Here is an 18,008-nt window from a genome sequence, read left to right on the forward strand (position 1 = left end):
TTAGGGAGATAAGAGATGATGTGGAACCACGACGGGGGGCCTGTAATGTTTATTTACACTCGATGAAATATGATCAAATGAGGGAGGGAATAAGATTTATCGCGGATGATACAAAGACGAGGTGAGTTAATACATTTATGGAGAGTATTACGAGCACGAAACAAAAACCCTCCGGCTAGGGGTTGCCTCGTCCGCTACGTGCTTATATCAGACTATGAACCTTACTGCAGTAGAGCCCTTAACGGCACAGCTGTCCTTATCAACTGATTACGACTAATTGTTGCGTTTTGCTGATGATTATGCGATGTGTTTGAACGATTGATCACTTAAGCTACACTCTAGAGCCAACGGCGCCCCCAGTATCTGGTGGCAGCTCAATCCAGCTGTGCCTTATGGCCTACGTAGTTGTCGAAGAAGGCAGCATCCTTCTTGCGATATCGCAGCTTGGCGCAGGCCGCCAGCAGCGAACCACCGAGCACACACAGCAGCACGCAGCACGTGGCGAGCAGTGCGGATAGGACGGAAGTCTTCATACACGTTTCCGACATGTCTTGGGGCTCTAGGTAGGTAGAAATGTGTGCGAAAAACAGAAAGAATTGTCTTGTGTTATTAGCCGATTCTGGCTATCCGGGCAACCCGACCCGATACGTACTAGCAGAGGTGATCGATTCCTTTTTCGCGCGTGCCTCTTCATCTTCCTCCTGCAGCACCCGGAGCGCTTGGAAGAGGCTAATGTTGTCCGAGAGTGTCGTGTTGACCGGCGGTTGAACGGCCTCTCGTTTCGTGACGCCTTTCAGATTTCTCCAGTGGCAAGGTTGGCTCTGCGGGAGGAAGTTAACGCGAAAGGTTAATAAACCGACGGGATTGACCAACCCCCCGGGCGACCCATCAGGGTTGCGTTGCGACCTACCGGACATCGTCCGTGACACATGCGAACATCACACTCGATGTACAGTGCGGGTGAGCCCGTGAAGCGGAACGTTTTCATGTAGGCGTACACCTGCGTTTCGAACACGCCCGTATCGGACCAACTGCCACGGAATCGCGAAATCAGCTTATCGTCAACCGGACACCTGGTGAGGATCGTGCGAGATAAAGATGGAGTTGGAGTTGGTCAAATGTAAGGCAGTTGCTATCATCCCATTTGTCGTCACCTACCCGTACTCGTCGATCAGCTGAATCCTTTTGTTGGCCCCGTTATGGGCGAAACAGTCGTTTACCACAATGTCGAACCCGTCGTACTTGCTGCGCATGTAGATGATGAGCGTCAGCGGATCACCGACACGTACCGGACCCGTTACCCGTGCTCCGTTCGTTCCGTAACCGTTCCGGATCTCCATGTAGCATTCCGGCGGGCTGAGCGTGAACACTACCGGGTTTCCCGTTGCGACTCTGCGAAGAACCAAGTGGTTAAAACCCCGAGCAATGGTATTCCGGCAGCAAACACCGATTCGGCACTTACTCGACGTCGAGAAAGGGAAATGTCACCGTTTTCCAGAAATCGTATCCATATTCGCAAGTCACCTTAAAGTGCTCGTCGAACTCTTCCTCGATCAGTGGGTTGTACTGCACCGTCACCGTGTTCCACATGAAATTTTTCTGCACAGATTAAGCAGAAGGTGTGGTTAGTGTGGTGGGCAAGTGAGATATGGTGTTGGAGATGAGGGTTTTACACGTACCGTTGGATTCTTGCGACTATCCTCACCGATTGCATTCTTTCCCAGCGTTCCGCAACGGTTCAGCTGGATGAAGAACTCGTAATAGTCGCGGCCGGAACCGTTGATGTACATGCAGTCTGGATCATATGCGTAACCTGCACGAAAAGTGACGGTAAATGTGTTACTCGCAACAAATAGATGATCTTCAACATCGCTTAAATTCAGATAGCGTACTTTAATAATAATACATTCATACAATACATTCATATGCGTAACCTGCACGAAAAGTGACGGTAAATGTGTTACTCGCAACAAATAGATGATCTTCAACATCGCTTAAATTCAGATAGCGTACTTTAATAACGCAACACTTATACATCCGATGCAGCACTGTCTGAGAGTAATTGTCAAATGTCTCTAATTAGACGAAACACCTATCATAGTAACATATTGAAGTTTTGAAGTTTACTCCTTAAGATCTTAAAGTTCTGAGGAGTTCCGGAGCTCAGGAACAGGGAGTTGCGTGCTGAAATCCTGCTCTATATGTTAATGTTCTTCAGAAGTTTTCTTTTAAAAAGAACTCTCAAATTTGAACAAGTGCATTTGTAGTATAATTGTTAAAAGAGTAATTAAATAGTGTCATCTGACTACTCAAATAAATACTAAAGTTATCAAAATGTAGTCCAATATGTAGCCAATTGTCTAAAAGCCATAGAAGCTGGCCTTTAGGTAGATGTCATTCACACGGATATCAAGGCCACCTTCGATAGTGTGCCCCACACTATTTTACTCGTCGGGCTCTATAGGCTAGGTTTAAGATCATATCACGGTATATTAGGATAATATAACTTTCCTAGTTAATCATACCAATTATCAATGCTTATTCAATTTTTAAGTCACTTCGATAACGTAACAGTAGTTTCATAATGAGGTTAATCATTCGTGAGATGGTAATTGAATAATTAATGATGATTGGCTTATAAACCTTCATTTACACCACTTACCAGAGGAGTAGAGAAGCCCGTTGAACGATCCGTTGAATCCAATGCGTATTTTCATGTAATCGTCCTGACATTCAGCTTCGATATCTTCAGTGGTAAAACGTGGAAAATATTAAAATTATAATTAATTCAATACTATTTCCCCCGAAAATGGAACCCTTGCGCTAGCTGTCACCAATACTCACGCTGGACACGGGTATTATTGAAACGGTAGCGCCGGTTGTAGTCCCGATCCCAGGGATCCGGGCGCCAGGCTGCATCAATGTCCGCACCGTACACCGGTGGCGGTGGTAACCGTGGATGGGACGACTGCAGCGCGGTTAGCGGAATGTAACCGGACGTATCCGAAACGTAGACGACCTGCAAGACAGACGGAAAGCCCATAGTAGCAAAAAAAAGGCAGCGCTTCTTCTTCACGACGCATCAAAATGTGTGCCACCCTGCTGTCATTAGCTAAACGACAAGTCGCGTGGCAATCGAGATCACTATCACCGATAACCTTCCAGCCCGGATTGCCGTACTAATAAGCAACGTTCAATTAATTGCGCGCTTATGGTGTGGTCGGGGTGGGCTTCTCTGTTTGATGTGCATCCGTGACTAACTTTCGGTGCCCACGGACACGCCATTTGACGGGGTCGAACCGAAAACCCGGGGCGTACCGTTCGGAAATGGCAAAGCAAACCACACACTCACACACAAAAACGGATCCCTCCCACACCCGCCGCTGTCGAAAGCTCCTTGCACGGGGAACGGAAGTTGCGTCAGGTTCGGGTATGGAACAGTTTTCCAATCCACTCAACCAACCGAGCGCTGGGTGGCATTTTAAATGGTACCGGACCTTGAGCGAAGGAACGCTAGACGGTGCGCAATGGTTCGCTCGGTAGGGCGTGAAATTGATGGCACTTTTCCGACAAGTAGAGCCAGCTTTGACAGGGAACAAGGGCAGATTGTGGAGGTGCCCGGGGTGGAATCGATTTTTCGAATGCGAAATGAGCTTTTTCTCGCTTAATCCGCACCGGATGAATCTTGGCACTGGCCGCGTGGACATTGCAGACAGTTGTCGCTGAAATTAGCAAATCTTGTGTCATACCTATGTCGATCTAAATTAAAAAAGAAAAATCGGAAAATTCACCCACACACATACGTGATCGAAAGAGGCCACACACACACGAGAAGCCTACACGCATGAGGAACTTCGAAACCGAAAGTAAAATAAACCCCCCTTGCGCGTAACGCGCACGCTTTTCGCTGAAGTTTTTCATTTGCGCCACACGCGGCACACGCGCTGCACAGCCTGCCGTTGGCCAATTTTCTTGGCCACAAATTTATCTTTCCAATCAGAATAGCACCGAAACCTTCATTTCGGATGCGAGCGCGGTACGAGGTCACCGGCATCTTGAGCATGCGTTCACGACAACCCACCGCGGGGGGTTGGGGCGCGGACCTGGTTAATTAAGACGGTGGTGGAACTGGGCTGGGTGGTGGGTTGGTATGTAGCCACGGCCCGGTGCGGTCTTTTGTTTGTTTTCGCCAATAGTTCACGCCGCACCGAACAGTGGCAAGAGCTTCATTCTCGATGGGGCCCATCTAACACAGGGTGGCGGGTGGACGGTCAGGTTGTATTGGGCACGTCGTTGAAGATCACACCGGACCTCGGTTTAACACCTCCGATTTCTCGATGGATCCGGTCTGATCGTGCATCATGGCGATTGTACGCGTGGCAGTGCGGAAGGTGGGAAATCGTTCTTACACCGGTGAGCGCGTGTTCTCAGCACACCTGAAAAACGCTAAACTTCCGGCACGGAAATGGGGATGGTTTCCACCGCAAGACACTTTGGTGCTCATTAGCCCACGCTGACCGTGTAATCACCACCTTGAGGTGGTGTTCTTCGGCAAGATTTATTGCCATCTTTTAGTTAAACAGTTCTGGTAGCTGGGCAGCGACACTACAAATTTAACCGTCCCCACTTCCTTAAGATTTGCATGCAAAATAAATAACCAACGCATAGCAACAGCCTTTCTTTCCTGTTATGTGACACAGAACTCAGAACGCTCTGGGAATGGTTGTATAAAACATTACTCCTACACCCGAACGATGCATTTGTGTGTCACGTCTTGCTGCGACAAAGATTGTTCGCCCAAAGGGTGCCAATGTAGAATGACGCCATACGGAGGTTACCGTTGCAGGGTTCCCGTTAGAGCTTTCAGCACATTCACACGGGACAACTCAACGGAATCTATCAGAATCGTACAATGTAAGCACTGCCGATTAGTATCTGGTAATGCACCAGTAATCTTAATTCATAAATGGTTGTAATCAAGATAAGAACTTCGAAATACCTTTATCTTTTGATAGATTTCATCAAGACATTGCAAACAGGCATTGATTTCGAACCGAATAAATATCAGCTATTGATAAGTATAATGCCTACCCCTTTTGATAAGAAACGATGTCTAATTATTGCCATGGTTTCGATATCAGTAACATAACATCAATAACAACAAAATATATCAACGCAGTTAAGGACTCTTGACATCTTTTTTGAATAAGCATACTGGAAATATGTTGTTAAGCCGGGCGACCCTATACGCCAACTGGTCAGAACCTCAGCTAATACCACTTCAAATAGACTGAATAAATTTTAAAATAATGTTAGCTTTTGTTTTATTTTTTTTCGCGAAAATTCAATATTACTCCGTGTTAGCCTCAAGGTTAATGAATAATTTGCTTCTTCGACTGATATTTTTCCCAAAAAATAAGTCTGCCCATGGCTTTCGAGTGCTGTTAGGAGGAGTTGGTTAAATATAACTAACAATTTTCGAAGATTATCGCTTCTTCTAGGCGATTGTCTGCTGGCTAGATGTGATTTGTCTAGACAAATTGTTTCACAAAACAAGATCCATCTAGCGCAGGCATTTATTCATCGTTTTGGACAAAAGATTCAACATTTGGGGAGAACAGCTAGAGATCACTTTGTCTTCGATCTTCATCTTTAGGTTCTGCTGCACTTAAAGATGATGTACTATTCCGGTGTTCTTCGATGTCTTGATGGACAAGACACTTTAGATGGACAAGATTTGGCACTCTAGCCTTTCTTAAGATATCAGAAGACATAAAAGAAGTCAGATCGACCATGGTGGGCAAATATGACAAGATTTTTGTTTGAAAATCTTCTTCCCGTTCGGTGTGACTCGTGCAGTTTAAACAAAATCCTTGAAAGCAATAGCCCTACTGTTTTGGTATTGCATTTCATTGCATTTCAGAAGATCCAGTTCAACTGTGCAAACCAAGGGGCACTTTGACATCGAGGTCCTGTGGACGAGGAAGAACCAGCGTAATGCATCCGTAATTAAGTGAGAGAAAAAATCCCCCTTCATGTTTAAATGCCACTCTTGAGAAGATAAACAATTTTTAGGGCAATGTTTGCTCCAAATCTCAAGATTATATAATGAGCTAAGGGAGTAATACTTAAATAAAGACACAACACGAAATAACAACTAATGCTCCAACACTTCAGTGCACGGTTTTCGATGTCCAGTGACCATTCGGCGGTCGACAGGTCGAAACAAAAGGGAAAAACACTTTGTGCTTTTTTACACAAAACAGAACATAAAAAAGCCCTCCCTCCGCCAAACATGAAAAGCTCTCTCATCAAAAGCCATTCTGGCCGTGTTTGGCGCGGCACAGCAACACGCAGCACACGAAGACGCGCGTCTGCGTTTAGTAAAACACACTAAACCACCCGACCGGAACTAAATTATGCGCCGATAGTACAGTAATGGGGAAGGGAGGAAGGGAGGGGCGTTGTTTGTGTGTGGGTGGGTGGGATTTTGTGTTGTTGTTTTGGTGCCTTTTTTTGGTATAAGTCTTATGCACTCAGCACACTTTTATTGCATTGCCGCACGATGTCTACGGTGCGCAAGTTATGTAAGCGGTCTCAGCGACCCATCGGCAGTTAGCTCACCATTCATCGTCCTGAGACTGACCGGGCGGTTGTTTTTTTCCGTGCGGTGGGTGGTCGCCGATCTGCCCTGATTAATGGACGGGAATGACCCGGGCTCGGGGAAGTGTATCAATTAGATACTCTCGCTTTCGGAACCAACCCGAGCCGTTATACGTTACATGCAGTTTAACCTCCTGTCCGCCCTCTCCCCCTTCCCTTTTCCCTACTTGTCTTTGGCCCCTTTCACGTTTGGCCCAGAAAATAATGGTACAAGTCATCGTGAAACCAAAGGATGCAGTTGGCAATCATGCGCCGGTGCACAATTCGTGGTGACGCCGTGGTTTAATCCGATTATCGCCACCAGCTGGCACCTTGGCCGTGACGCAGTGACACAGATTATGCCATCTGCCACAGTGCCAGATGGTGGCGGCACGAAAGTACCGGTTGCAAATACACCGAACCCTCAGCGTTTGCGGACTTACCGGTTCGCTGCCCTCGTGGGAGAGTGCCTCGCGCGAATTGTTGTTCACGTTGTCCAGCGGTGTTGGCTGCTGCACGACGACATTCTTCTGCAAAAGCGCAACCGAACAAACGGAAAACCAAATTTGTCGCCTTTAGTCATCTGGATCTGGCCGATGACGGAGATCGGTAATGCGAACTGCCCACTTACCTTGCCGCCCGTAATGCTGCCCCGTTTGCGTTGCACTTTCGGTGCAGCGGTGGAGGAGGGATGCAGGGTGGATGGGTCCCGGGCGTGGTTGGTTCCAGTGGTCAGCGAGCCTGTGGGTGCGGTCGAGGGCAAACCATGGGTGCTGGCAGGGTTTGTACTGTTGTTGGGTTGAAAGCTAACCGGAGAGATGGTTGTGATGCCGGAGACGCCATGCGTTAGCTGCAGTATGCAGAGAGTCTAGAATCGAGGAAAGATGATTAATCTAAACTTTTTCTTACTTTCAAAACAATTAGAATTTCAGAGAGTTCTGTAACTTCCGACCTCTGCTGTATTTACTACTTCAGACTTACTTATTCAGAATATTAGTTTCAATTTGGCTTTGGGTAAATGGACCGGTTTCTTTGATGTGTATGTATTGTATCTAATTTTATAGTATCTGGATATTTTTCAACTAATTTATTGCCTCTATATCTTAGAGATCTAATAGTTCAACTGCAACTTCAAGAAATATTGGCCTTTATTTAACTGATCTTGCAGGAAAGTTAGTCCTGCACCAATAAGTCAAACAGTCCAAAAAATAGACGATAATAGAGGTATTATACATTCATGAAACTGAAAAAAATGGGAATAACATACACGTATCAAGTTTGTTGAATCAATGCCATTTAGATTGCAAATTTCACATAGGAACTTCAACTTCAATTATAAAAATTATGTGTTGTAAACGTTGTCGAGTAGATGAAACTAAGATCAGGTCTCAAAAACATTCCAATAACATACAAATAAACTGATAAACTTAGGCACTGAGTTAAAGATTTGAAGGAGTGAGTTTTTAAAGAATAAGAAGATGAATCTCTGGCAAACCAAGGTCGAATTTGATCACCTGGATACCAACTGATGTTCTTCAAAGACGTCCATAAATGGGCAAAAAGAATAGTAATACAGCAAAAATGGTGCGAAGAAAAGGACACCTTCTTACGGCACATAAAAACCCTCAGTAGGTCGATGATAAAATCGATGATAACATCGATGAAATGTTGGCAAACGATAGAAGTACAGAATAAGAGTTATTAAACTTTTTAAATCATATAAAATTCATCAACCAAATCGAAATTTACTTAAAAAACACATCTAAAAATAAGGGAGGAAATACTGTCTTAGCGATAGAAACAAATAAGGTAGATGATTGTAAATGTAAAGAGGCGAATATAGTCCCTATTGCTCAAATACTCTATAAGCTACATAAAAAAAACTTAAATGGTAATGTTTTCGTAAAAATTTAGACCAGAGCTATTGTTGCTATTAGATTAAATTTGTTGTAAATCTAGTATCAGTATTAGCAACTCAAAGTTTCTTCCTCAAAGTATAACAACATAACATAACTTTCAACTTTTATACAAGGAAATTAAAATAATCACTCCACCCACACAAAAAAAAACCATTTTATCTAAACATGGGAATAAGATGCAGCTGCCAGCGACGTATTGGGGTTTCTTTCTCACTGATGCATCCTACGATCGCGTATAAAGACATACACACGATCGCTACGGCTGGATGCGCTGGTGGATGGGCTGAAGCATCTCGCGGCTAGTAGTAGCAAACCACCCATTTTTCGGTCCGGTCGAAGCCGGTTCGACATGAACTAATAACTCACCTGTGCCGCCACAATGATGAAAGCACACCAGCCGAGATGATGATGTAACCTGAAACAATGAGAAATATTTGGCATATTAGATCGCGAGCCGAGTTCGCCTTTTTCCTGCCGCATGCTGATGTATGGTTTTTTCTGCCATTCATTCCACCATTGATCAGACCCCGGCCGGAGATGATGATCGCTGCTGCTGGAAGAAAGGCCAGGTCTGCCACTCCGGGCGAGACTGTTTTTCGTTTTTTACGACAGTAAGCTTACTGCTACCGATCATACTGCGATAAGCCATACGCACGGGTTTGCGTGAACAAGATCAGGGAAACCGAGCGCATCGGTCAACCCTTCCTGCTGCGGTGCCCGATTCGTGGACCAACCCTCGCCCGCTGGTACCTGCTGAATTGCACTAATCCATTGCGCTCTCCGTTAGCATGCACATCTGAACCTTTGGGCTCGTTCCAACTATGACCCAACGGCCCGAACCGTCCGGATGGATTATGTGGCTCGGGTTTATTGGGCGGATATTATCCAAGATTTTTATGATCTCCCGGATCCACCGCCAACCGCTGTTTTGCCATTTTGTCCGCACGTTGCTCGCAATCTGCCACCCGTCCGCAATTGGAGCAATGCGAAATGGCACAGGCAAGGGTAATTATTCATTGGGAAATGGGATGAAAAAAAAACACGGATGCTGCAGTTGATTGATATCCCGACGATATCCACAGCCACAGTGAAGTTGGGGCATGCTTTTGCACGGCGCGCTCGATCGTTCTGCTCTCACCGAATTCGATCGACTACCACGAAATGTGCTATCAATCATAGAACTTCGGCATGGCACGTCCCAAAACCCTATAGGCACTCGGCACAACTGCAACAACAGCGGCTATTAAGCGGCAAACAGGGATGCCGCCCTAAAGGATCGCTGCAGCCGAATGCCATAACCGTTCGGTGGAAAATGCCCCATGCTACCACCTCGATCATCCACCATTTGCGCAAATTGATGGTTGCGGGTGCGAGTGCCGGCACGTTTGCACCCACCTCGATTACCCACTTTTCATGACAATTTTCCAATCGGGCGCGGTTAGGCGGTTTGACCTGCTTCCGCCGGCACTGGGTGCCGTTTCGCGCAACAACAGAAAAAAAGCCATAATTCACGTACGGTCGGTGCGGATGGTTGTTCGGAAGTGTTCGGCACGGCGACGACATACCGTTTCGTTACACCACCGCATCCGTAATCGTAAAACAGAACAAATTACGACACAGAACAGTTCCGGCATGCCGCACAACGTCCAAGAACATGGCGCCGTCAACGGAGCGTTTTGCTCGCTGCTTTGCCTGCGTTGCGCCAAACAGCGTATCGTATCGTACCGTTCTTTTAAAGCTTTTATCTAAATCCAGCTAGCAAAACGAATGTCCATCCTCGTGGCTCTGTGGTGTGGAAGAGTTAAAGCTATCGAAAACATTTTCAAAGATAGGTTTGTATCTGCCACGGCATTTAGGTCACTCCCTGTCGTTATCAGCAAACACTTCCGTATCGCATCGAGTTAAAACACGCCCCTAGGAATTTTGAAAGTTTGCCACACCAGAGCTTAGAATGATGCAAAATCGTTAGAAAATTGTTCCAGTTACAATTTAGCTTGGCTAAAGGTGTTGATTGATGGGTGTTGGTGGCGAAGCAAAACCGACCGGCGAGTTAAAGGCGGTCGTGAGATAATTTTTCGCACGAAAAAGATATCCATCTCGGTGGTGGCTCGCGAACCTGCGCGTATCGGATAAATATTCAACATTTGCATGTGAAGCCGGATATGCGCTGTTCTATTCATTTTTGTTTTTCCGTAGTAGTTTTGCTCCGAGTCACACAACAGATGCGAATAAATGATGAAGAATTTAGTAAAATTGTGTAACAATTTTCAAATACTACAATATTATTCCTTACTTCCAAAATGGCCATATTATAGTCTGCTGATAATCACTCAACTTCTTAATTGCCTTCGTGCTAGAATAGGCATCGCTTTGGTCGGAAGTGTCAAGATTGATTCTTCGCATCCCATTTACCACTTCCGCACGCTGTTCGAGGACCTCCCAGTACGTACCCTTATTAAGCTTATTAGTCATCCCCAGGTCGCTTTGAAGCGGTTTAATCTAATTCCCGCTCACGTCCAGCGTCTTAATCGAGCTTAATATAGCTAGCAGGAACTTTCGCACATAAAAAAACAACGAACATCAAAAGCTGCTTCCCGTTGGCGGCAGAAGCGCAAGTTCTTTATGTTGCTGGTTTTTCAATTACCGCCTGCTTCAATTCATTTCCGTTGCAACCGCTCTGCGGTTTCGATTGGAGACTGCGCTGGCGCATTCTTTTGGTTGTTGAGTGGGAGGGTGGGGGGTGGGTTGGCAAGCAAAACCATCTGTTTGGCGTTAAATGTGTAGAAGGTTGGGAAAGGGAAGAGACTTGGTTTGATGGCAGTGAAACGAACCTCTAAAGGCCAACGGCCAATGAGGGAAATTTCAATCAGCCTTGTTTGTTTTTGGCATCAAATTAGCAAGATGTTACTGTCAATATGTTTAATTGAAATATATAATTCAGAATTATTTTAAGCTAATTACAACACTTTTTTTTACCAATTTCAAGTTCTATAAAACTCTTGCCGTTCTTATGAAAATATCAACAAATTTCATTATTTCTAGCAATAAATCTGAAATTTAATCTGAATTATTAATTGCGTTAATTATAATTATTTTCCTCTGAGTGTGATTTTTCATATCTCAAACATAGCATGCACTGGATTCCGAACCTGGACAAGGTTATTGTTCTAAATAGTTTAAGCTGTAGCGGTATCTAGATTGGTTGTAATTGTATAACTCATCAATGTTTTTTTTCTTAATTTTGAGCAGCAAACCAAATGTTGCAAACAGAACGGAAGCAGACACGTACACCATAACCTCAGCCTTGAGATCTTCGTTCTAACTTAAATGGTTGAGCGGTTTGTTGCATTACCGAAAAACATCTCGCACATTCACCCACGGTGCAACGGGAGGGAAGATTCGTTCTGCCCATCCACAACAGTCGATCGGCCGCAGGTACTTTACCAATTAATTGGTACTAACGAAAATCAAACCTACTACCGGGTTGGTTAACCGGGAATATCTTGACTCCTCTGCCCGCGTACTTCCGTACCCCACCGAACAGCTGTTCTGACGGATTATGGCGCACGTTTTTGACTCTCGCGCGGGCTGCTGCAGCGCTAAAGCTCGACGGTAAAGTACTGTTAGCAGCATAATTCGAATGTTTGGGTTCTAACGCGCGTACCAAATGCGAGACATCGGATGGATAATGATCCACCCTAGTACGGTGGCGACGACAACAGGTGCTATTACATTTCTGTTTACGCCAACGGGGCAATTAAAACTGTATTCGCGACGTTCTGTTCTGGTGCGTTTCTTGGTTAGAATAGAAAAAGCATTTACTTTTAGACAACATTGTGCCGAGCATAGCAAACACCTATTGGCTGCAATGATCTATTGCTCTTTTAAAAAAATATTCTTAAAGCCCCGCAATTTTAAAGTATTAAAATCGAAAACAAAAAATTCTAAATCTGCAACTCTTTTCGAAGTTTAGTACAAACTCGCTCAAAAATTAATTTTAGATCAAACATATATCAATTCGTCAAATATGTCAATCCCCTAATAGGAGGACGTTATAGGACACTCATTAGCAGAGAGCGTAAGCTGACCCGCCCCGATTGATGCTTACCTGCTGGATTGAGCCATTTTGTTACTTCGATTTTTTCCGAACCGTTGCGCACCGTCAATCCGTAAATTCAAGCTGCAATCTTTACTCCCCACCACTATTACTACACACGCGCACCGAAAACAAAAAAAAATCCCACTTTCCCGTAAGGTCCAAGGCACTGCATCAATCCAAGGCACGCCAAAACCGTTCTACAAATTGCCTCCCGGAGCAGGGGTGTGTGTGTTTTCGCGGTTGAGCCGGGATGGAAATTATTGTCTTTTAAATCGTCATCAGCAACTGTCGCCGAGCGGTCGTCGGGTGGGAAACGCTCATCAGCAACGGCATCGCACCTCACCGAACCGCACACGAGGCCCGCGGGGCGTAAAACTTTGCCGCCGGGTTTAGAATAAAGAATACGGTAGTTGCGCCCCGAAAGCGTGACGAATATTCTTGGCCCCCGGGTTCTGATTGCTTGATCGCTTCACCACTTCACCGCTAGAACATTTTTCACCGTTTTTTTGCCACGTGTTTGGAATGGCGCGCGCGTGTGTGTGTTTTTCCCGCCTCACTGCAAAGACTCACTGCTGTTCTTTGTTTAACTAAACGATCGCTAACGCGCGGAGTAGTGGTGATGCTTTTCGGGGAAGAATTTATTTCAGGATTGGAATTTTGTTTTGATTACTCACAACTCGGCACACAAATTCACACTTTAGACAATGAGATGGGATCAGTTTGCTGTCATACGATTCTACACATTATCTCTAGTTCCATTAAGCGTTTGCCATTGCTTTTTCCTGCCAGATTCGAATCAATAAATCAATCGCCAAACAAATGCACTCTCGCTACCGCTCGTAAGGAATCTTGTTTTCACTTTCCATTGACGTCCTTCACCATAGCGATACGCCGAATGATGCCGGACCGTGCACGACACACCAGATGGACTCCCAGCTGGACGTAATTTATTCACACCCGCTCGCGTTTTATTTCACTGCACACCCACCAATCGACGATGGGTTCGCGTTTCGCTGGTCAGCTACTGCTGTTGCACAATACCTTCACTGGGTCCACTGTACCGTCCGAAACTGGGCTAGCAATGGCAGCGAAATTTCCACCAAACTGCATGAGCCGCGACCCAGCCAAGGTTCGTCGTCGCTGCTGGCGCACAAGTCTTTCGTTCTTCTAGCAAGTGCCTGCCTGCGGTTTCGTACGGATTGCGCGCTGGGACGGTGTTTCTGTGTTTGCGGGAAAATTTTGAAGCACGATCCTCACTCGCCCATCGCCGGCATACAACTGGTACGCTAGGCGGTGGCTTCGTGCCAAGAAAACCTCACGCGGGTGTAGATGATGAGGGTGGGCGTCCGCAGCACGCGAGTGCTAATCGGTGGCCGTTGGTGGGATTCATTCGTAGTGCTACTGTTGGGAAAATGAAGGGCGGAAATGACGCTTGGATGAAACGATGAATGGGACTGTGGGGTTTGCCACGAAGCGGAGGGGGCTTTGTAGCGCCAGGAATGCTTATGTTTAGGAATGCAACAACAAGCGTTCAACAACTGATGAGCGAATTAAAACGTGTGTAAGGCAAACAAATTGATCGTAAAGAAATGACGAGATGGGCGCATTATTCATTAAACATTTTACAATAATTTTAAATGCTTCATATTTTCACAATCAAACACACCTGGGAAGGAAATGTCCCACAACCAATGTGAGTTGTATGTAATGTATACTGATAAAAATGGTCTGTCGTAAAGAAATATTTGAGGTAAATTTGAACTTTGCCAGCATGTTAAAATTGTGATTCATGACAACATCTGCCTCTTATCTTAACAAATGAAAGATATCAAGTAATGCTGCTTTTATAGTTATTATTATTATTATTATTATTATTATTATTATTATTATTATTATTATTATTATTATTATTTATAATAGTTATTTTATCAATTGTTTGTCTCGCGAGCTATTAAAATATTAAAACAAAAAAAAATAAAAAAATAAAAAAAATAAAAGTTAAAACTAAAGTGGTCCTAAACTAAACCCTTCAACGAAAAGAAGAAACTAAGAAAACTGCAGGAACAAACGAGTACAACTAAACCGGAAAGACAAAAAGGAAGGAAACAAATAGAACAGAAAATGGACAATTCGCAAAACAGAGTGCAATTTTCCCAACATATCACAAGCTATGGATCGATTCTAACCAGAATATAGATTAAGTGTCGTGAGATAAGTATAAGTAGCGACATCTAGTATATTTTCCAAACACAAAGTTGAATTTGTTGCTGCCGTAAAGAGAAGCTAATAAGGGTCCAAGGACCTCAAAAGATTTCGTTTTTAAAGAATTTCTCCCAATTTGGTAAAATAATATAGAATCGTTGTGAATCTACACTCCACAACAGTTTGAGTTTTCCAACTTTAGTCAATGTGAAACGCCCAGTTCACGCCCAGTATGAACGACGCACGAACAGCTTCTTAGAGCAAAGTTCCTTCACATGTGACACAGATGCAACCAATGCTGAAGACACAGATTAGCTAACAGCATTTTCTTCTGACGAAACTGCATTATAATTTATGATAATAGCTAACTAGCCCCGGGCAGGGTGTCATCAGCGCGCCGACACGGCGCCGAATAAAAGGATAGACAAAACATACAGTGGTGATCTACATTTCCACGCTCACGTTGGCGAGTGGGCGGACGATACAGACCTCCAGAGGAGTGGCACATGGAAAAAACTTCATTGCCATCGTCACAATCACTTTTTTTCTATGTTTATCAATCATTTCACCTCCCCCACCCCGATCAGTATCCTCTGCACGGCGGCACGTTCCTTTCCATCTGCATCCTTTTTTGTGCAATTTGCTCCCACCGCGCTTTTACTTCCTGACGATCGGGCCGATCTTCTCACGATTGCATCCCTTTCGAACAGCACAGGTACGGTACGGGTCGGGGCGACTCAAAGTCATCCTTCCGACCCGATGGCATCACCGTTTTTCCTCTCCATGTGTAGCAGTGTATAAATTTTCCAACCATCGCGCACCGCACATTACAAAACACCCACTCGTTGTTTTCACGTCGTTCGATACCACTTTTCTTCTCGCGCTGGTTTCAATGCTGACATTGAAAAGCACGCACCGACCGACTAGCCGCCTGGCGTGAAGGTGTGACCTACGGCTGTCACTGCTGCCGGTGACCGCTTTCGACCGTACGTTGACAAATCGATATCACATCCATCACCCAATATGCGACCGCACCGGCTGCTCTGACTGACCCCAACGCGAACGGTGGCGCAACGTTTCAAATAAATCTTTCCTCCCTTTCGGTGGTGGCTTGCGTGAAGAAATTGGTTTCTTGCTTTGCTGAAAACACTCGAGGTTTATCAGCTCGTTGATGAATCAATTAGCGGCCGAGATGATTTTAAGATGTGTGCGCAGTTCGGGGGAATCGGAGCGGATTGGGCAAAGCAAAACTACCGTGGACGTCGGTTCGAGGTCATTCTCAGGCACTTCTCGACTTGCGGACGATGATAGGCATGATCCGCCGACGGTCAACCATCGTCAGAACGTTAAGCTAGAACCTTCGCTCAATGCGAGGCGCCAGCAAGTTTGCCACAGGGGACTAATAATAACACGATTGCAGGAGAGAAAAAAAGTTAATAATTTTAAGCCAAGAAATCATTCTATCTACCCCCGTGTGGATGCAATTTAACGCGAATCATCAAGTCCTGGTCTAGGTACGGTGAGAAAATTTCTAATCTGTAGCTTACCATCTTTCCACTCGGAAACGCTTTACTCATCCCCGACCAACCGAATCGAACCGTTTGGAGCTGAACTTTAAAGCCCTTTAATGACAATCTAGCCGTTCGATTGAAGGTAGGACGGGGCTCTAGCAGAGATAAGTCTACTTATTATATTGCACCAGATATATCTGGTACAATGTTGCGATAAGTGCTACTGAAGAAAATATCCGATAAAGTCGCTGACGTAGTTGGAGCTCGGAATGTAGGTTGTTAAATCCACCTAGTAATGGGATTTCCATGGGTACTACATTTTTATGTAGTTTTTGGCGGAGAAATGGACCTTCATGTTGAAATGATGTGATAAACAGTACTGTGCTTTCGGTCCACGTCAGCAACTTTATCGGATATAATTTTCATTTGCAGTTATAATAACATATTTCTTAAATTGTTTTATTGTTTTAGAACAGCTTCGCTATGACAATGTTTTAGAAGTTTCATAGATTGCTGTGGTTGCTGTTTTATCTATTCACTCCATAATGCACTTTAAAGTTGCTTATTGCTGCCTCCAAAAGTAACCATTACCCCCGTAAACATTGACTCGAATTTAACAAACTCGATGTAAGTTTATAGGGTTAGCTTACCGCTCAGATCAGGTAAACCCGATACACAATCGCTTTTTCAGCCGATTAGCACTTAGATTAAACTCTCTGGAAAAACTCACTCGACTTACAATATTAGATAAGACGTACATTAGATTATTCCTGAACGTTCAGTAAAACTTTCATGTTTATCAACTGATTCTGTTTCCGCGAATTTCGGCCAAAGATAATGGAATTGCATGTTGTGAACAGCGATAGCGACTCTTGAAAAGGCATTTCGTTCCGACTGGTTACAATAGTTATGTAAGTTGTTGAGTTATCTGAGAGCGCAAACCTTCAAAAAGATTCTCTTCCCAACAGAGAAAGGCAACGAAATGAAACCTTGAAGCGAAACAAGTTTAACTCCGCCGGCCCGGAAGATTCTAGTCAAGAACACCCGGTGACTTGAAATTAGGGTTCCGCTTATTACCGACCACCCCGCGCGGCGGTGGACATGACGTGGGCCGGAAAATATTAATTATCACGTCCCTGACGCCACTAGTAGCTGTTTTTGATGTTGAAACGAAATAAGAGCTTGTTTTTATTTCAATTTCAACACGTTGTCGATTTATTTCTCGGGAGTATTTTTTTGTTTTCAATTGATTGCAATTTAATTGAACGAACAGCATAAGTAAATGATTTTTCATGGGAATACTAGCACCACCTGGTTCGTACCGTCCGGGTGGAAAATTGAGCACAACAGATGAACGTTGCACGATACATTCCGATGAATTACAATCCGCGGAGTTACTTGTGACAGTTTGCCGTCGAGCGTCACACGATGGAAATGAGAAGCATCGGTAGTTGATCACGCACATTGTTCCATCCCATCCCATTGTAAACCATCCGCATACGGCACCGTGCACCAATTAAGTGGCTTCAATCTGGCCATTTAAATCCAAACGACGTATTCTTCGGCGACGAAACCTTCACTTCCGCACCGGTTAGGCTATCTTCACCCGGACGAGGGTCATCGGTCGGTCGTAAT

The 18,008-nt window shown here is 44.8% G+C and overlaps 1 protein-coding gene across 1 annotated transcript; it reads right to left on the reverse strand.

Moving 5' to 3' along the window:
- Nucleotides 1-374: 374 nt before the first annotated feature.
- LOC128302898 (uncharacterized) lies at nucleotides 375-9,041 on the reverse strand. Its single transcript, XM_053039746.1, has 11 exons — nucleotides 8,928-9,041; nucleotides 7,274-7,510; nucleotides 7,086-7,172; nucleotides 2,845-3,019; nucleotides 2,663-2,746; nucleotides 1,680-1,813; nucleotides 1,463-1,599; nucleotides 1,159-1,392; nucleotides 911-1,073; nucleotides 653-821; nucleotides 375-559 (listed from the first exon to the last, which is right to left on the reverse strand). Exons 1-11 carry the CDS (start codon nucleotides 9,039-9,041, stop codon nucleotides 375-377), a joined length of 1,719 nt encoding a protein of 572 aa, XP_052895706.1.
- Between the last annotated feature and the right edge of the window lie 8,967 nt (nucleotides 9,042-18,008).

The sequence above is a fragment of the Anopheles moucheti genome, chromosome 3 (genome assembly GCF_943734755.1).
Source record: "Anopheles moucheti chromosome 3, idAnoMoucSN_F20_07, whole genome shotgun sequence".
In the NCBI taxonomy this organism is placed as follows: domain Eukaryota; kingdom Metazoa; phylum Arthropoda; class Insecta; order Diptera; family Culicidae; genus Anopheles; species Anopheles moucheti.

Excerpts from the sequence above, each read along its gene's own strand:
- LOC128302898 (XM_053039746.1), bottom strand. The coding sequence starts at position 9,041 with ATGCGGCAGGAAAAAGGCGAACTCGGCTCGCGATCTAATATGCCAAAT. Across the intron at positions 1,814-2,662 it reads CGGGCTTCTCTACTCCTCTG|GTTACGCATATGATCCAGAC; the intron begins GTAAGTGGTGTA and ends CTTTTCGTGCAG. Across the intron at positions 1,393-1,462 it reads TTTCCCTTTCTCGACGTCGA|AGTCGCAACGGGAAACCCGG; the intron begins GTAAGTGCCGAA and ends GGTTCTTCGCAG.